The following is a 21,035-nucleotide window of genomic DNA, read 5'->3' as shown; positions in this document are numbered from 1 at the left end:
GCACTGTAAAGTCCTATGACTCTTACCATTTTCCCTTCAAATTTCCTATAGTTCCTCCAACCCTTTCAAAAAGTTTAGGCACACCCACACAAACCTGTCCAGCAGTGTCCTGGGGAATGTGGAGTTTGGCTTAGAGAATGTGTGCCTGTCCTTCACTTGCTCCCTTGCTGATGTCCTTGTGGAGTCAGGAGCTCCAGATGGTGAGCAGACAAGAGCCAACAGTGGTGTTGTGGGGGGTGGATGACGGATTTTATAGAGAAATGCTGACCGCAGCGGGGACAGTTAAGGGTGGTAGCAGGAGGTGAGCCGACGTACACACAAATTATTGTCACACAATCATGGTAGCTTGAACCAAGTAGATTTGGATGAGATTTATTGATCCGATTGTTTTAGAAAACCAACAGCAAAACACTGACAAGGTACATAAATACAGATTGGACATTTCAGGGGAAATTCACTATATTTCCTACTTGCTTGTAGGAAACCAGGGGAGGTGGGAAAGCTGTCCTGATCATATGGCATGCACACCAGACTGCAAAAAGACTTCCACACTATTTAACAAGACTGTGGCAAATAGCTTTTAAGTAAGGCAAGCATTGTGTGTGGCCCCAGCGTACTCTGCAGGAAAAGTAAAACGTAAGCCCACCCTCAGAGGCTGTGTTCCAGAGAGGCTTTCTTGCCTAATTCTTCCAGTGATGAACCAGTGGCAGGTGCCTTTACAGGAAGATGCTGAATTCTCCATGCAAGAGACTTTGCACAGGAAGTGGCTTTACAGAGAGTCAGTGTGCCTCCTTTGCACTTCCCATGTGTAACTAGTAACACAGCAATAGTAATGCTTGGTGAAACGGGCATTTCCTCTGAAAACTGCCTCTGACTTATCCTGTATGATTACTACACAGGGCCTTTAAGAAGCTTCTTAAAGTTTTAAGTACTTAAAAACATAACAATTACACTAAAAAGATACCACTTTTGAAAGCACAACTCAGAACTTCTATTTATAACACAAGACAAGGGAAGAGGTGGCTTTCTGCCAAATCTCACAACCTTAGAAGGAAAATGCTGTTGGGGGCAGGATCTGAAGCAACACATGGAGGTTCCAGAACTCTATCTACCGAGCCTACCACGGGCCCTGCCAATACTCCTAGAGTTCTAAGGTATTTGGGGAACCAAAGCAATTTACACTAATGGCAATCAGCTCTTGATACTTATGGTCATAAGACCATATACCCTCATCCACCCTGGAACTCAATGCCAGAAAAATAAAATTGAATTTTTAAAAAAAGAAAATGGCTTTTGTGCTACATCAGAATGTTGGCAGGTAGAGAATTCAGTAACCTGTGCCACTTTCTAAACATCTGTAAGACCACATGAAAACAAACTGGTATTACAAGATTAAAAGAACAACACAGAGAGGACAGTCCAATCTTTCCTATATGCCAGGCTACAAGGCTGGAGAAGGTAACTCCAAAGGAAACAAAGAAGCCAGGATGTGTGAGAGAAATGTGCTCTGATGATATTTCCCATATCTGCCATACACCACTTTCTCTTCCACAGGTGCTAAGCATTCTTTGGTGGTTCAGAAGAGACAGCCTAGAACTCAAGCAGGAGATTCTGCTGAAGGTAACATCTAGACTCAAGGTTTCTACCTGTGGCTCCTTATCTCAGTGCTCAACAGCAGTCTAATTCTCCAACAGAGCTCATAGGGCTGCTTAGGTGTTTGGCTGGCTGCTAGCATCCCTGTGAATCACCTTTTCTAACTACTCATCCCATTGAAAAGGAGGTACTTGTGGGCAAGGGACGGGGGTGGGGGGTGGGAAGAAATACAAATGAATGAACTGTTTAATAGGAAAGTTGAAACACTGATTATCTCGAGATTTCAATTATCTGTGCTTTACTCTGGGTAACCAAAGGTCACTGTCAATGTACCTTTTTGCTTAGAAATGCTAATATGTTTATGATTATACTTTTAAATCTAACTATGTAGTGGACATAAATGGTATAGAGAAAAGTTTTACAACAAACCACTGAGGTCTGAAGAAAGAAGATTCTATCAATGGTAAGGGCTTTGTATGACAACCCCCCCCCCCAAGGAATAGTTAACATTTCAATGTATTCTGTATCAATTTGTAGTTTTTCCATGATGTGGAAATACTTCATTAAATAGAGAAAACATCATTTTTTCATTGAATTATAAGGTAGTACATTCCCAGATAAACTGCTATTACTAAATATTAGGTTTTAATTCTCCACTTAGGAATACCTTACAAGTGGACTCTCTTATTCCTGGACAAGACATTCAAACAGGAGATGATACAAAGGTGACTGGGAATAAAACTCTCAACTCTAACAAACCCAAGGATCAATCAATCTATGAACTAAACTGAAGTAAGAAAACATGTACTTGGAAACCCAGTTTTACCAAGATTTGGCATATAATCACATCAGAAATTCTTGGCATAATTTTACTCTAGGTAATGAACTGGCTTCCTCAAGATAGATACAAAAAAAAAGTAGTGTAGCTGCTTTACAGTCACATTCTCTACATAATCAGTATATATCCATATGTGTTTCTATATATTGCACTTCAATTTCCAGGACTGCAGGAAGATGGCTTGGGGTACCTCAAAGAGTCGGGCAGCAGGCTTAACTGGCCCACCTCAGGTAACAGTGCCAGGACTTTCAGGTGCTGGTTACAGATACACCAAATGCCCAGTAACTCTTATATAAAACCCCATCACCTTCCTGCAGGTCTGCATACACACAGGCTCATTTGGCATCAGAGCATGTGTATATGAGTGGATCTCTAGCACTCAGAGCTGATCACATACTACATCATTTTCACTAGTATTATAGCAAAAGAAGACACTTTAGACCAAAGACATGTACTTTTAAGACACACAAGGTCTTTGATGTCAGGCCTCCAATATCTATGTCAAAAAAGACTACCCTCAGAAGGCTTTAAAAAGATGCCAGCAAGTGTGGCTTGAATCAGACACCCTCTCTCCAGCTTTCTGGTGAAGCAGAACCAGAGACCTGTTTGTATCCCAAGGACCATGGAAATCTAAACATAGAGGCCAAGCCTTCAGTCTTTGGTCCCTATAGAAACAACAAAAATCCTTCTGCCACCCTAGTCAGGCTAACTTTAGTTTGGGGTATAATTCCCCCATATATCTAGAGACCAAGATGGAGTCACACTACAAAGCTCTGTTCTGAACTATAGCAGTTGCTCTGACATGTTCTGGAGAGAGGCCTCTGGGAACAAAGCTGGCAGTGGGTACTAAGAGGTTAAATGTCCTATGGGTTGGGAATGGTAACAGGTGGGGGATGGAACCCCAGAGGAGCTGCTCCTTTTCTAGCCTCCCTCACACTCCTCACTCCCCAGAAAGGCTTTAAGCTCATATATGACTGCTTATCACAAGACAGCAGAGTGCATGAGTTCAACCCAACATGGATGGGATACAGTAAGGCTGGAGGTCAGAAGTGTCCAGAGGCCACGGGTTCCTCTTCCCCAGAGCTCAATACTAGATGATAACTTTTTAGACAAAACTCAGAGGTGATTTTAAATCCACACCTAAGCTAAAGAGATCCCTTCTGGGGTAAATAATAATAATAGTGAATGACTTTAAAAGCTAGGTGAAAAAGAGGCACTTAAAGGAAAGATGTGTCCCAAATCTCCTGCTCTGAGGGGACTGCAGGAGGGTCAGCAAGTGCCCTCCTGAATGACTCCAGCACCTTGAGTACACAGATGGTGTCCAAAGTGTCACGGCAAGTGACACACACTCAACTCCTCTAGCAGCCTGATTGCAAAGCAAGTAAAACTTCAGTCATTTGTCTTTTCAGAATTAACAAAACAAACAGGAACTAAAACCCCCTATTTTAAAAAAAGTGAATACACGCAGTTTCATTCCTTCCTCATGCTAGTCTTTTAAGTGATATTTGGTTCTTCAAGAAGGATGACCTGTGACTTTTCCCTCAAGACCTTTTGTACAATTACTAGATAATTACAGCACCATGCACATTAAAACAGACAAAAAAAAAAAAAAAAAAAAGGAGGCAACAAGCCAAGGGGAGAATCTAGGACTGACTGCCTGGGAAAACGGCAGGAACGCAGTCTGGAGATTAGAAAGGAAACAAGTGCTGAAAAGGAAATGGCTGATGTGACAATGAAAACCTGTGGCCCAGGAGAAGCCAAGTTAACAAGGGAAAGGGACAGGCTTTCTACCCTTTTCTCCTGCCCCATGGTATCAACACCACTTACTCTCCATGAAGTCAAAGAGATAGCAATAAGCACAGAATCTCAAAACTGCCAAAAAAAAAGAACTTTGATGATTTTTAAGTTCCTCCATTTGAAATCTTCTTGGTGCCATAATTTCTAAGAGCAACCACAAAGAACAGGACCATGACATACACATTAAGTCTTCTAACAAACTGATTCTAATACTGTTGGCACCATAAGAAAAGAAGTCACAAGTTAGGAGTTGCTAAGCTGCCTAACTTCCCCCTAAAGCCGAAAGATAGGGTTAGTTATCAAGGCAGCAAGATGTCAATCATGGCTGCCAATAACCAGACACATCTTGGAAACACCAATTAAATATTCAAGGTTTATGAATAATCTGCAAGAATCTTAAAGTCAATCTTTCTATCTTCAAACTACTTATTGTTGTTATTATTGCCAGATTTAAAATTTTTTCAATTGTTTTTATTGGTGAAGAGTGGCTAACATGGTCAATATGTTCAGAATTCTCTTTTTCAAAACTTCTTTATCTTATCTTGATTCCTAACATAATTAAGGTACTTCCAGCCTTTCCCTCGACTCCATCAAGAAAGAGGAAGTGTATAAGTATGTGGGTGTGTGATGGGCAGGAGAGAGAGAAAAAAGCAGAATGCACATGGGAAAGCGAGATGTCCATAAACTTAAAAACCAATTTATGGAAAGGCATCTGATGTATTTTCTGAATAAGGCCTTGATCAGGGTAACCAATCCTCTTTGTAGCACATTCTACACTGCCCATAAATAAAGGAGTCTCTTTAAATTAACATTTCCAGTACCAATGAACAGTCCAGAACTCCTCATTTCAAGCGCTCGATGAGTCCCTGTGTTAATCCGAGGTGCAGAAGCTGTGTTCGGGAGAGATTGGCTAGGCCGGGGAAGGCGGCGAGCAGCCTCTCCCAGGCTAGTTCCAGCAGGCTAGGAACCACCAGCCAGATCTTAAACAGTGACCCAGTCCGTTTGTTTTCATGGATGTTCACCACTCCTCCATGAATGTACATGCAGCCAGCCTAGGGACAAATTCAAATGCGAGAGAAATAAACATACAGTTGAAGACTCAGCAAGGAAGAACAAAGCACAGTAGACTGAATCAAGATGAGATGAAACAAAAAGAATTTCAGACTACAGGTGTGGCTCAATGTGTGGCTGAGCACTGCATAGCAGACACAAGGTCTCAGGTTCAATATCTAGCACCAGGGGAAAAAAGAAAGAAAAAAGCAAACAAAAAAAAATTCCCATTGAGCTCAATGTAAGGCTTAAATAATGAACAGGTTTCTAAGGAAGCAAAGTTTTTGTTGTTTGTTTTGAAGCAAGTTTTTGCTATATTGCCTCAAGCTCATGAGCTTAAGTAATCCTTCCATCTCAAACCTCTCCAGTACTGGGATTATAGGGATGTAATGTAATACTATCCCTGGCTCTATAGATTTTGTTTTTGTGAATTATTTTTATAATTTTCCAATGAAATTTTTTTTTTTGGCCAGTCCTGGGGCTTGAACTCAGGGCCTGAGCACTGTCCCTGGCTTCTTTTTGCTCAAGGCTAGCACTCTGCCACTTGAGCCACAGCGCCACTTCTAGCCATTTTCTGTATATGTGGTGCTGGGGAATTGAACCCAGGGCCTCATGTATATGAGGCAAGCTCTCTTGCCACTAGGCCATATCCCCAGCCCTCCAATGACTATTTTAGACCACAGTTTGTTGCACATATCTGAAACTCCAGAAATTGAAGTAACAGATAAAATAATACACCGAACTTTAGAAACAGCCTTCTTTCTTACTGCCTTTCTACATTCTTTTGTTGTTGGTGGTGGTTGTTGTAGGGCTTGAACTAAGGACTTCAGCACTGTCCTTGAGCTTTTTCACTCAAGACTAATAATGAATGCTCTACCACTAATTCACAGCACCACTTCCTTGATTTTTTTTTTTGGGGGGGGGGCCAGTCCTGGGCCTTGGACTCAGGGCCTGAGCTCCATCCCTGGCTTCTTCCCGTTCAAGGCTAGCACTCTGCCACCTGAGCCACAGCGCCCCTTCTGGCCATTTTCCATATATGTGGTGCTGGGGAATCGAACCCAGAGCCTCATGTAGTAGGAGGCAAGCACTCTTGCCACTAGGTCATATTCCCAGCCCTTGATTTTGTTTTTAACTACAACTTCTGACTCTACTAAGAAACATTAAATTTAGACTACATTAAGTATCCAAAATGTGAAATGCTAGGATTTCAAAGATGAGAATAGGGATTTGCAGTAGTATCTTTAGTAATATTGCACTAGAGGGTAAATCTATATATCCTCCGTGTGTGTGTGTGTGTTTACTGTCAGGGCCTGAAATACCACGTGTAATGTTTCTTTCACATTTGGGTTATTCTTTAAGCGTAATGGTATTTTCCTTCCCTTTTCTCAAAGGACTTACTTCAAAAGGAAGGTCTAAAACCACTTTTTTGGTTATTGGTACTGGGGATTAATTAAACCCAGAGCCTCACACTAGCTAGGTAGGTGCTCTACCACTTCAGCCACATCCCCTAACCCAAAACCCACATTCTTGATCTCAGATTTGCCAATACCAGCATCCTTTTTCTTTCTTGTTGTAGCTCTATAGTCTATAACTGTGTAACGAAGCCATGAAAGTAAAAACTTACAGGTGTCACAGCTGCACAGTGGAAATAAACTGGCTCTGGCATGGTAGCAGGGAGTTTCACCCACTGAAAAGTCTGCAGATTCAACTTCCAGATGTCTCCCAGGATCACTTCTCCATTATAGCCCCCACAGATGAATACATCTATCAAGAAAAAAGAAAGCCAAGATCACACAAAGGAAAAGAGCCATAGGCTGGGGGACAACTAAGTGGACTGACCCATAACGGAGAGGAATTCAGTTGTGGGGTCTCTAGATAGAAACTAGACACTTCACTGGGACTAAGGACACAGCCTCTACGAGACTTCATGTTAGGGTTCTCAAATTCAAGTACCTTTAGGTTCCCAGCACAGACAGTGAATAAGCAAGGAGCTTAGGGTCTGGGGAAAACAAAAAGGTATGCTCAAGCCAGGGCAGATCTCTGCAAAGGGGCAGGCCAGGCAGCTCCCACCTAGTGACAGCATAGATGGATTCAGGTAAGCCAAGGCCAGATCTTCCCATTTTTCAAGATAAGCTCAACCTCTTTTTTTTTGTTGTTGCCAGTCCTGGGCCTTAAACTCGGGGCCTGAGCACTGTTCATGGCTTCTTTTTGCTCAAGGCTAGCACTCTGCCACTTGAGCCACAGCGCCACTTCCGGCCATTTTGTATATATGTGGTGCTAAGAAATCGAACCCAAGGCTTCATGTATACCAGGCAAGCACTGTTGCCACTACGCCATATTCCCAGCCCACCTCTTTGTTGTGTTTTTTTAATGAAACATTTTACTTTTACATATTGATCAGTAACTCCCCCAATTTTTTAACAAGTTTAGGATCCAAACAAAACACATCTACACACATCATTTTGCAAACTCTTCTTGTACATAAGAGTTCTAGAAAAAAACACATCTATCTGCCTGTAGAGACAAATGTCTGCCTCCTGGACATTTAACCTGAGGAGAAAAGCTGGCTCTGATGTGCAAATCAGGAACACAAAAGAGGTTTTTCCCTGGCTTTCTTCAGCCAAACAGAAACATTATGAAGCTTCAAATGACCTGTGTAGCTCTTTGCCAGGAAAACAACTTTCCAAAAAAGAATGCTAGATGTTCTTTTTGGAAAACTAGTAAGTTGTAACTACTTAGTCAACTTGAACAAAGCTACATGAACCTATGTGAAACGAAATGCCCCAACTAATGCAGAATTTGTATGGTGCTTGTTCTCAAAGAAGCAAACAAATAAATGTCTAAATTAGATCTGAGTAAAGTTTAAGTCAATACTTAAATGATATAACATACCAAAAACTTTTCTAGCTAGAATTCAAGGAAAACTTGAAAGCATAGCTTCATTCTCAGAAGGGCAAGGTCAAACAATGCCATTATGTATAAATCTTATCCAAAAAGCAATCCCTCTGTACTACAGATGGCAGAATAATCCTAGTTAAATCTGAACTAGTCTGCTGAAAAGATACAGGCTATTAAATTCATTTATACACCTCTACCTCCCAGAAAAAAATTCAAGGCATTATATCAAACCATAAAAACTATAAAATAAGCTGTAAATTAAAAGACAGGAAGGTTATCCAGAGAAGAGACATTTATCACACTTAAAATAACTGCTGCCGCTTTCTGAAGCCATACAATCAAGTCCTTTGTTGTAATAGGGCCAAAGAATGAGCTCAGGGTTTTGACATAAGACAGAGAACAGAATAAACTTTATGAAAAGAAACTCGGAAGGAATTCTTACAAATTTAATACAGTGTACACGGAGGTCTCTATTGTATCTGCAGTCACTTTATTAGTGTTACAAACCATAACCACAGGTATCCACCCAGGTCAGGTGCTGAAAGATAGGGAGGTACAATAAAAGCCAATTCATTGCCAATTGTTGAGTTTTCTTAAAACTGAGGGAGCCTAGACACAACAATAGCTTATATTATGAAAATTGCCTGGAGATTTCCATTTAAGTTTAAAGTACAAAAATTAGATGCTTCCCAAAGTTATGCACCTCTCTTGAGGAGCTGTGATTAGGAAATCAGTCATTCTCAGCAGATACAATTACAGGAATGGAAATTGAAATGTTATTTAGAATACTTACCATTTTTTATTTGAACACAGCTGTGACATCTTCGAGCCGCAGGAAAACCTGCCAAGAACATAAACACAGAAATTCCATTATTCACAGAAAGGCAAGAAATGACACTGCATGACATAATGAAAGCCATACTAGGGGTAATGCAGAACAATGCTTTGGTTTCATTTGGTGAACACTGACCAGTCCTTCCAGTCAGCCTTACTGCAAAAGCCACATCACAGAGAACAAGGCTTAACTCAGGTGGGGATAGGGGTTACAGGCCTTTGGGCCACAAATAGATAGCTTTTGATTAACCCACCCTATTTTCCCACTTCAGTATTCTTTGCTAAAATTCTCTTTGCTTAATTGCTAAGAAAGAATAACTGAATTAAGGAATATGAGTGATTCTAATACCTAATTCAAAAAAACATTTTCTTGTATCATTCAAGAAAACTACTTTTTCTCCCCCCAAACAAGTAAAAGTGTAAAATACTATTGTGAAAGACAAATGAATCAATATTTTTAATTTACCTATTTTTTCATGGGGCTTTGTTGCAATTTCCTCCCAGGCATTTGTCTCAAGGTTGTATGCATGGATCTTGGGGGGAAAAAAGAAACAAGCATAGATAAATAACTGTCATTTTCACTAGCCTGAAAATAGAATTTAAAACATAGACTATAGTTTTTTAGAGCAGTTTTATAAAAATTGAGCAAAAGGTAGAGCAATTTCGCATATAGGCAACTAGACTTTTAACAAACACATATTCATTCAAACATACATTCTTGGCTGAAAGACCTTTCTTTTCTTATGCTTTCTCTGACTTTCCTAAGTCTAATGCAAGGTAAACACTAAATAGAGTAGTTGAAAATTAAGCGCATATGTGATATTGATTTTTTAAATTCACAGAAAGAAGCATCAAGGAAAAAGTTGGAATGAGAAGCAAAGCACAGGAGTATTGGTTTTCTTCTGTTTGTAGCTAATATTTTCTATATGAACGTGTATTATTTTGATAACAACAAGGAAAAAGTAAGTGTTGAGAAACGGGAATGCAATTCTGACACAACTTCAAAAGACCATTAAGATTCCCAGGCCAATTTGGAGCTCTGGGGCCTGGGATTTCCCCTGGGATTCATAACCATGACATTTTAGAAATGCCACAGAGATAGATGAATGAAAGTCCTTCAGACCTTGGCTTTTTAAAGTTAAGTGATGTGCATCCCTACGCATACCTTTTCCCTTTCAGACACATCACTGACAAGGGCGAGAAAATGACATAGGGAGAATCTTAGTTCAAGTTCAAATCTAATTACTTGCTTCATTCAAACTACTACATATTCCTTCTAGTCACTTTCCTTATCTAGCGGAGGGGGCAATTTATTTATTTATTTATTTATTTAATTTTTTTGTGCTGGTGCTGGGGCTTGAACTCAAGGCCTGAGTACTATCCCTGAGCTTATTTGCTCAGGGCAGGTGCTCTACCATTTGAGCCACAGCTCTACCTCCAGCTTTTTGCTGGTTAATTGGAGATAAGAGTTTCATGGACTTTCCTGCCCAGAGTGGCTTTGAACCACAATCCTTGGCTCCTAGCCTTCTGAGTAGCTAAGATTATAGGAATGAGTCACCAGCGCCCAGTACAATTTGCTTTTTTTTAAAAATGGCAATGTATTGTAGGTTACCCACCATTAAAAAAAATATTATTCCAGCATGTAATTGATGTTGACAATTTTTTATTAGCATACCTTAGTTATACAAGGGAGTTTCATTGTGACATTTCCATACATGTATACAATGTATCCCAAAAGGGGAAATTTTCATAAAGTACTTTCTGCATGCGATAAATGCAGCTGTCAACTGGAAAGCCTAACAGGAGTAGTAGTTTCAACCTTTTATCAGAAAGAACATGTATTGATGACAAAGCTGATTCAAAAGCTTAAATACTTAAAGTACCTGAATTAACCTGCCCAATATGGTACATGTCTCCTATCTATCCTCCTCTCTCCTGCCCTCTCTGTCTTCCTTTCTTTTTTTCTTTAAATATACCTTGTTCAAAGAATAAGCTGTCCAGGAAGTTCCACCTCCCAAGATGTAAATCCTCTGACCATCATGAGCAATTTCATGTCTGTATCTGAAAATATACAATAAAACACGTTTATAATTAAGTACAAAATAGTCTACCTAAAATTTAGCTGTAAGATTTATTGGATAATTTATAATAAAAATTATTAGAAATAACCAGTGTTTAACAATAGTGGATTGGTTAAATAAGCTACAGAATATATGTAAAATAGACTGGCATACAACTAATAAAAATGCAGGCACAGGGCTAGAGGCATGGCTCAAGTGGTTTCCCTAACAAGAGCATGGTGCTGAGTTCAAATCCCAGTACCCCATACACACAAGAATAATCCAAGTGCCAGTGGCTCACACCTGTAATCCTAGCTACTCAGAAGGCTGAGATCTGAGGATAGTGGTTCAAAGCCAGCCCAAGCAGGAAAGTTCCAGGCAGGAAAGTCTGTGACTCTTCTCTCCAATTAACCACCAGAAAACTGGAAGTGGCACTGTGGCTCAAGTGGCTGAGTGCTAGCCTTGAGCTGAAGAGCTTAGGGACAGTGCCCAAACCCAGAGTTCAAGCCCCACAATTGATAAAAAAAACAACAACAAAAAAACAATTAATTCTCTTTACTTCTTTCCTTGAAGGCTCTAGTCCTGATAGAAAAAAATACATAAAACATTCCAGTAACAGGTCATCTTTCAAGTCCTCTCATGGCAGTTCTGCAATAGGCAGCTTACTAACTTATTATAATAAAGATGTATAGCACAAGCGCTTCCTTAGCACCTACAAGTTATTTTAAGCTGGAACACAGCAGTAAACAAAGTGAATAAAAAGTAACTTTTGCATCTAACTGGAGGGTAAAGATTTTCAAATTTCTCAGTAAGTTTAATTCTAAGAAAAGGCAACTATTACTAGGAAAGAAAAGTGAAAGATCCTGGGCTGCAGAAGGCAATCAGAAGCTGGGCACTGGTAGCTCATGTCTGTAATCCTAGAATCTTGGCAGGCTGAAACTGGGAAGATCTTGGTTTGAGGCCAACCTTGACAGATAAGTTCATGAGAATCCTCTTAACAAGCCAGCCCCAGCAGGAAAGTCCCTGAGACTCTTATCTCCAATTACACACACACACACACACACACACACACACACACACACACACACACACACACACCCCACACACACATCTGGAAGTGGAACTGTGGCTCACTCAAGTGATAGAGAGCTAGGCTTGAGCACAAAGTTCAGGGACAACACTCAGGCCCTGAGTTCAAGCCCCAGGACTGGCACACAAAAAATTAAAAATTACAAGCAGAAATAACATGACAATTTTTTTTCCCACAGTTCAGAGGAAAATACCAACTTCTCAGTAGATCTTTTGTTACTAATGATATACGATCTTTACTACTGACCTGAGATTTATCTCCCAACTGGTTCTTTTACCTAGGGCCCTTTGGTTTTCCTCATTACCACTGTTCTGAAAGAGGTCAATTCTCACAAGAAAGACTAAATATGCTTTAGACCTAGCACCTTACCTCTCCTCCGGCAGGTCACAAGACAGGTTGTTTGGTTTCAGTTGTGTCCACTCTCTGGTGTTCAGATCTAACTTGTGCAGATCTGTGCTGTAAATGTAGCCAGTTGTCCCCCCAAAGACATAAAGGGAGCCATTGATGATAGCCATGGCCTGAAGGTAAACAAGAATAATCTGTTAACAAATCTGTTGATCAGAGAATATAAACAACTCGCCAGATTCCCCTAAATCATGTTTTATAATTTTTTTTCTTCTTTTTCCTTTTTTTGGTACCTATTCTGGGGGCTTGAACTCAGGCTCTGGGCACTGTGCCTGAGCTTTTGTGCTTAAGGCTAGTGGTCTACCATTTGAAGCCATAGTACCATTTCCTGGTTTTTGGTAATTAATGAAGATAAGAGTCTCTAACATATTTTCTTGGGAGTATCACTGTAGCAGTAGTTTACCCTTTGTCCTTTGTCTCACCATTTTGGTGTTCCCCTTCCCTTCCCTAATTCAGATAAACAAATATACAATACCCAGGGTACCAAAATCAAATACAGTGACAACAGGGGATATACCATAGGAAAGAAAAATGAAATAATTTCACATAGTATAATAAAAATAATATGTTGGAAATTAACTGTACAACTTGGAGGGGGGGAAGTGGGAGAAAAATGAGGGCGGGGGTAACAAGTTTGACAAGAAAAATACTCACTACTTATATATGTAACTCCTCTATACAACCTTACGTATGTAACTCCTCTATACATCACCTTGACAATAAAATTAAATTTAATGAAAAAAAAAAAAAAGAGTCTCACAGATTTTCCTTCCCATGCTGGCAATGAACCACAATCCTTAGATCTCAACCTGAATGGCTAGGATTACAGGTGTGATCCACCAACACCTAGTTATTTGTTTTGTTTTGTTTTTAACCCTTTAAAGTATCAGTCCCCAAGCTGAGTGTGGTGCTTCACACCTGTAATACCAGCCCACAGGAGGATAAGAAAATGGTGAATTTGAGACCTGTCACCATAAAATCTGTTGTACTGGCATAGCCTATAATACTAACTATAAAGGAGGCTGAAGTGAAAGGATCACTTGGGGCCAAGAGGTAGAAAGCTAGCCTGGTTGACATAACTAGACCTTGGCTGTAAACAAAGAAAGAAACAAAGGCTGGGAATATGGCCTAGAAGTGCTCGCCTCGTATACTTGAAGCCCTGGGTTTGATTCCTCAGTAGCACATACATAGAAAATGGCCAGAAGTGACGCTGTGGCTCAAGTGGCAGAGTGCTATCCTTGAGCAAAAAGAAGCCAGGGACAGTGCTCAGGCCTGAGTTCAAGCCCCAGGACTGGCAAAAAAAAAAAAAAAAAAAAAAAAAGAAAGAACACCAGATTCTTAATGGACTAAATATTCGACAGAACCTAAGGTTTCTTTTTAGAACTTGGTTATTACCTTTACAAAGATAAAGAATTGTAAGTTCTCTCTAGAACTAGGGACCATGGACATGAGCATTCCCATTTGAAGCTACTTCTTCCTCTAAGCTATCTGAGAACAACAACAACAACAACTCTGAACTCTGAAAAACTAGCAGTGACATGCAAACAAGTTACCAGAATCCTATAAGCAGGAAATCCAGAGATGGTGGTTTCATCAAACTCTTCCATGTAAATTTAGCTATTGTCATGGCCACTTCTTAGAATCTAAGTGCCTCCGTGGTGGGATAAAGTGGTCTAGGAAATGCCCTTCTCAAAATGAAAACTCAGAAATGTTTATTAAAACCAGTGCCAAATAGTTGAGAAAGAAACCTACTTTGGGCTATTTTAAGCTTAGTTGTTACCCTTAAGAGTCTACAACATAAGGTGAGTAGCTGGCTCCCTTCTTTCTGGATTTAACTTTACAAACCTGAAGTTGAAGCACTGAAACCTAATTACCATGTAATCTCTAGATGATGTTTTGGCTCAGACCTGTAAGTGCAGGGATCATCTACTACTTAGGACAGCAAGCTCTTCACCAGATCCTGTCACTGTAAAAACAACAGGACTAGGACCAAATTAGAAACTAGTCTCTCACTAGACATGGTATACAGGTGAGATTCTAATTCAAAGCAATCTCAGGTTAGATTAGGAACAGTGGGAACAAGAGGAAATGACAAAGTCTACAAATTGTAGTTTCACACCGGAACTGGAAAATCTAATATTAACCATAATGAATTTATTCTCCATTTTTTAAAAAAAAATGGTAGCACCAGTGGCTCATGCCTGTTAGCTACTCAGGAGGCTGAAATCTGCGGATCATGGTTTGAAGCTAGCCCAGGCAGAAAAGTCCTTGAGACTCTATTTTTTTTTTTTTTGCCAGTCCTGGGGCTTGAACTCAGGGCCTGAGCACTGTCCTGGCTCCCTGGCTTCTTTTTGCTCAAGGCTAGCACTCTGCCACTTGAACCATAGCGCCACTTCTGGCTTTTTTTTCTATGTATGTGCTACTGAGGAATCAAACCCAGGGCTTCATGTATGTGAGGCGAGCACTTTATCACTAGGCCGTATTCCCAGCCCGAGACTCTTGTCTTCAATTAATCACAGAAAAAGCTGGAAGTAGAGCTGTGGCTCAAGTGCTAGAGCTAAAGCCTTGAGCACAAAAGTTCAGGGACAGCACCCAGGACCTGAGTTAAAGTCCCAGGACCAACCAACAAACAGACCAGACACACACAATATAAATATTCTGACATCACTTCAAACTATAAAAATATGAACAAAACCTGGATGCCAGTGGCTCACACCTGTAATGCTAGTTACTCAGGAGGCTGAGATCTGAGTATCACAGTTCAAAGCCAGCCCGGGAAGAAAGCCTGTGAGACTCTTTATCTCCAATTAACCACCAGAAAAACCAGATGGGGTAGTGTGGTTCAAGTGGTAAAGCATTAGCTTTGAGCTGAAGAACTCAGGGACAGTGCCCAGGCCCAGAGTCCAAGCCCCACAAGCAACTAAATACACACACACACACACACACACACACACACACACACACACTCACTAAAACTGGCCAGATTGGTACCTGTCCATATATACGACTGGGTTTCTTCCCACGGCAGCTGAGTAGAGCCCATCTCTTATATTTCACATTACAGACGTGCACATCATTGCCATTGCTTTCACCAAATGGGATGCCTGTACCACCAAACACTAACAGGTTGTTTCCATGCAGCACGACTGGAGAAAAAGAAGCACAAATTCAATTTTGTACTGGGTATCTGCAAAATGTTCTCACATAAACCAGAATATCTGAAAAGCCCCAAAGTGTCTAATGTTCTCCTAAGACAACCACTCATATCTAACTACATGATTCTTCAGAAAAAGGTATTAACACTGTATGGGTTTGATCATATGACGTATCATTAGGTACATAGCACATAGTATGCATTTGTGGAATTAATTAAATGGTGGTTAGAGCAATGCCACAACAGTTCAAGTATATAGAAAGCAGAGTACAATGAGGCATCTGGATGAAGGAATTAAAGGATCATTCTGTATTTGTCAGAGGAATGATCTCTGTATTTTGAATTATGGTTTATGCCATTTTAACCCACCACCAGATAGAAACACACCAATATCCTGAAGTAACACTAGTGATCTTTATCTCTTTCTTCTCTCTTAAATTACTGCCTTTGTATTTTCTGTAGCTTTTTGTTTTTTAACCAGTTCTTTAATTGATATAGCATAGTTATCAACAATATGGCTCTAGAACCAGTGTCGGTTGGGTTTAAATTCCAATATAACCTCAGTAAAGCCAGAGAACTCCCTAACATTCACAACAATTCTACACAGTGGAACTATTACCATCGCGCATGTGTGTGTGTGTGTGTGTGTTTCTGGGAATAAAACCCAAGGTCTTGGGCAAGCTAGGCAAGCATTCTGCCACTACATCCCATCTTCATTAAAAAAATTTTTTTTATTGTCAAGATGATGTACAGAGGGGTTATAGTTATATACTTAAGATAGTGAATGCATATACATTTCTCTTCTTTTCTTTTTTTTTTTTTTGCCAGTCCTGGGCCTTGAACTCAGGGCCTGAGCACTGTCCCTGGCTTCTCTTTGCTCAAGGCTAGCACTCTACCACTTGAGTCACAGCGCCACTTCTGGCCGTTTTCTATATATGTGGTGCTGGGGAATCGAACCCAGGGCTTCATGTATACGAGTCAAGCACTCTTGCCACTAGACCATATTCCCAGCCCGTACATTTCTTGTCATACTTTTTATCCCCTTTCTCATTTTTCTCCTTCCTTCCCTTTCCCCCAACTCCCCTTTTTGCTTTCATCATTTTTAAATACCATTTGCTTTTTATTTTATTATTATTATTATTTTCTTTTAAAAAAATTTTTTGGTCGGCCGTGGGGCTTGAACTCTGGGTGTGGGCACTGTCCCTGATAGTGCTCTACCACTTAAGCCACAGCACCACTTCTGCTTTCATCATTTTAAAAAAATCTTCCCCTTGACATTGTCATTCCAGTCTACAATGCTTATGACTTCATATAATTATTAACAATAAAACAATTCCTTCCAGATCGGGTGACATATACATATATATTTCTTTCCTTTTGCTTAGTGTAATCTGTTCCTTCTTTTTTTTTTTTTTTTTTTGGCCAGTCCTGGGCCTTGGACTCCGGGCCTGAGCACTGTCCCTGGCTTCTTCCCGCTCAAGGCTAGCACTCTGCCACTTGAGCCACAGCACCGCTTCTGGCCGTTTTCTGTATATGTGGTGCTGGGGAATCGAACCTAGGGCCTCGTGTATCCGAGGCAGGCACTCTTGCCACTAGGCTATATCCCCAGCCCTGTTCCTTCTTTTTCTCTCATTTCTTCCCTCTTCCCTGCTGCCCTTGAGTTGCTTAGTTTGCTTTCATCAGTGTCCATTACAGCTGTTGAGCCCCTTCTACTGCATTTCCCCCCGCATTTTCCACTCATTCTGTGCCCTCCTCCCAGCTTCTTTCAGATGTGCACGTGTATCACCATGTGTGAGGTAAAGAGTATAAGGTCCTCTAAATACTCTAAGACTAATTACGAAGAAGTCCTTTGCTTTTTTGGAGTTCTTTTCAGCCTCGATATTAATTTATGTACATATGAATTAGTGTTTGTTTTACTTTTTGGATGACAAAACAGAGGCAGGAAGTAATTTTAAAGGGTTTCCTAAAAAATACTTGTCAAAAAAAAAAAAAGCTTGTCAAGCTGTATTCAATCCCAGGAAATAAGCTCCAGAGCCTGCACCCTTTGCCATCACCCTAGGGCCTCTCCTAGCCACAAGTTCTTCATTTATACAAAGGCAATCATAGCATTATGAGGATTAAGTAGACAACATGTATAAAGTATTTCACTCAAGGGCTAGTCATTATCATTGTCACAACCCCATTTTTTTTTATCTCTGACTACTGTTTGTTTAGCATAGACACAAAAGTTTATATTAAAAACCCTCCATTTTAATCAAGTTAAAACTAAAGACTCGGGAGTGAAGGTGTGGCTCAAGGGTTAGAGCACCAGCCTTGATAAAGCCAAGTTGAGAATGTAAGCTCTGAGTTCAAGCCCCAGTACTGTCACAAAATAAAGTTATGAGGGCTGGGAATAAGGCTTAGTGGCAAGAATGCTTGCCTCATATACACGAAGCCCTGGGTTCGATTCCCCAGCACCACATATATAGAAAACGGCCAGAAGTGGCGCTGTGACTCAAGTGGTAGAGTGCTAGCCTTGAACAAAAAGAAGTCAGGGACAGTGCTCAGGCCCTGAGTTCAAGCCCCAGGACTGGCAAAAAACAACAACAACAACAAAAACTAAAGACTCACCTGGCAAGGCAACAGTAAGCAGACAAATTCAGATTCAAGACCTAAGTGATCCTGAGTCACCTTATTATATTATCACTATAGTAAACAGTTTAATAGGATTACAATATTATATGCCATTAACAAGGAACATGCAACACTGAATCTGACCTCTCAGGTAGTTTGTAAAGTGGAAAGTCTAGGACTCCTTGAACTTACGTGACATAGATGCCAGCTCTCGGGGCATGTAGCCATCTGTGCCCATCTGATGCCAGACACCTGTTGCAAAATGATAACGCCAAAGCTCCCGAAAGAGAGGGTAGTCTTCATTATCTGGTCCTCCCGATTCATCATAGTCTGGGTTGTAACCTCCAAACACATAGAGGTTGGTATTATCTGCCACACAACGATGTCCACTGCGTGCAGGGGGAGGTCTATGGCCTAGAAAAGAAGAGGGCTGGTCTCCACAAGTGGCCCTGCATACTCTCAAACCGCATAATAACAACCATTTGAGCTTTAACAGGAAATCAAGGAGGGTGGCTTTTTATTTGCTTAGGATACTGCATGCACTCATACATACTACTTAACATTTTAAGAAGCTAGTCCCATTTTTTATATTTTATGAATACTTTTAAATTTTAAGGACTGTGAAAAGATTTTTCCCAAGGGAGTCAACATAGCATGCTATAAACCTCAAGAAAATGGTTGACAACTTGGAATTTTCAAGAAAAGGAAGAGGAGAGATTTAGTAATCCAAAAGCTAACAGGACAAATTTTCTTATTTCTTTAGAGGAGAAAAAAAATATGCAAACCAAATTAAACGGTGAATATTGGAGAACTACATAAATATAACTACAAATGTGAATGAGTAATGTATAAACAAAAACACACACATAAAGTCTATAATTTTTCCACAATATGTAAGTGTACACTTAAAAGAAAAACTGGTTTTCAAGGGGTCCTGGCAAAATTTTCAATTTAAATACCATTCCAAATATTTAGCAAAGAAAATCTTTATGTTTATCTCAAAGAGCAGGCATCATTTTACTAAAAGCATTAAGAAAGGCAATTTATATAATTTAGATTTCAAAGTTTGTAAAGTGCTCTCCACCCATCCTGGTGCTAGGAGTCAAATCTAAGGTTTTCACATGTGCTGGGCAGGTACTCTGCCACTGAGCTACATCCATGCCCCTCTTGAAGCTTAAATTACATCAATTAGTTCATGAAGTTATTTCATTATTTTAAAGTAAAAGAACAAAATAAAACCTTACATCACCTGCATTATCTTTATAATTTTTATACTAGTCTCCACAAACCCTCATGTAGCTACAGAACCAACAATCATCAGTATATATGGGATGAAATAAGATGCTACTGTGGTTACCTTGATACTCCAAGGACTGATCTACTTCCTCATTAGTAATTCATACTAGGATGATGTTAATATTTATGACAACATTAGAAACCTAAAAGAAACATCTGTTCTATAAATAAACATTCATGACCAAGCTAATAAGGTTTTATACTAAAAATAAAATTCCACTTTTTAGGGTATACTTTTAAAATAGAACTCAAAAGAAATTACACACAGAATAGAGCAAATAAAAAAAAAAACAACAACAATGAATCAATGAGTCATTCTGGTCCAAGTCAGTTCTATAATCCTAAGAGTCTTTCATGGTTCCTCATTGCTCAAGGACCAATTCTGGTCCCAGCATTTCAAAGCCCTCTCTATTGACCTAGCTTATCTCTCACATTCACTACCATCCATTAAGTCAGCCTCTCTGCTGGCAAAGCCTAGTCCTTTACACCTTGGCCTAGAGGTCCTACCCTCAGTCTCTAGAGGGAGAAATGCCTCCAAGTGTAGATCATTCTCAATAATGAGGCCCTATGACCCTTCCAGTTCAGTACCATACTATACTCACTAGATGGGTATAATCAGTAAGATGATTGTTCATAAATATAAATATAGGAGTAAATATAGGAGTAAAGCATCAGGGAAACTTCCATCAGTGGGCAAATTTACTAATGCACCATGATTTACCTGAAATGAAGAACTCTGCATCTTTCTAGGACTCTATAAAGAGCAGTGTGGCAGAACAAGGAAGCACTGAGTCTGGGTTTGAATCCAAGATCTCTGTAACTGCTACATTGAGCAAGCCACCAAATTTCACTGGGTCTCAGCTTCCTCATCTGTACATGGGGATATTGTACTGTTTCTCACAGATTTATTACAACTACATTAAACACATTCAGTAGTTTAGTCTATTTTCCAGGAGACTGTAAGCTGTTTGAGGGAAGAGGAATGATCTATATTCACCTTTCTATATATAACCAAACCTAGAAAACACTAGACAAAGTTGAAAGTGAACTAATTTGTATTACTCTACTTCATCAATTTGTTTTTCTTCTCCAAATAGATAATAAGCTCCTCAAGGGCAAAGATCATGTGTCACAATTATCCTATATCATCCACAACACCTTAGACAGAGAAACAAAACAGGTCCTAAAAGTTAACGTTAACCCTAGGTCAAAGTAAACAGTGACAAGGATGACCAAAACATTGCTCAACTCTCTCTGCAGACTTTGATGTTATTATATTTAAGATTTGAAAAAAAAAACAACAAGATTTGAAAGGGAATGTAGCTCAGTGTCAGACTGTGTGCTTGGTATGTGCAAGGGCATGGCTTCAATCTCTAGCAATAAGGGAAAGACAGAAAAACAGAAAAG

General features: G+C 39.9%; 1 protein-coding gene across 2 annotated transcripts in view; it reads right to left on the bottom strand.

The window, feature by feature from the left end:
• Positions 1-356: 356 nt before the first annotated feature.
• Klhdc10 (kelch domain containing 10) overlaps positions 357-21,035 on the bottom strand; it is a 49,891-nt gene continuing 29,212 nt past the window's right edge. For both annotated transcript variants that reach the window (XM_048340220.1, XM_048340221.1), the window contains 8 exons: positions 18,525-18,746; positions 15,557-15,711; positions 12,530-12,678; positions 10,987-11,071; positions 9,477-9,543; positions 8,970-9,017; positions 6,903-7,042; positions 357-5,280 (listed from right to left, as the gene is read on the bottom strand). In XM_048340220.1, coding sequence (XP_048196177.1) covers positions 5,071-5,280; positions 6,903-7,042; positions 8,970-9,017; positions 9,477-9,543; positions 10,987-11,071; positions 12,530-12,678; positions 15,557-15,711; positions 18,525-18,746 — 1,076 coding nt within the window. In that variant the 3' untranslated portion in view covers positions 357-5,070. The remainder of the gene's footprint in view (positions 5,281-6,902; positions 7,043-8,969; positions 9,018-9,476; positions 9,544-10,986; positions 11,072-12,529; positions 12,679-15,556; positions 15,712-18,524; positions 18,747-21,035) is intronic.

Source organism: Perognathus longimembris, chromosome 2 (genome assembly GCF_023159225.1).
Source record: "Perognathus longimembris pacificus isolate PPM17 chromosome 2, ASM2315922v1, whole genome shotgun sequence".
Classification (NCBI taxonomy): Eukaryota; Metazoa; Chordata; class Mammalia; order Rodentia; family Heteromyidae; genus Perognathus; species Perognathus longimembris.
Note: the sequence above shows the minus strand (reverse complement) of the source record. Positions and strands in the feature narration are given on the sequence as shown.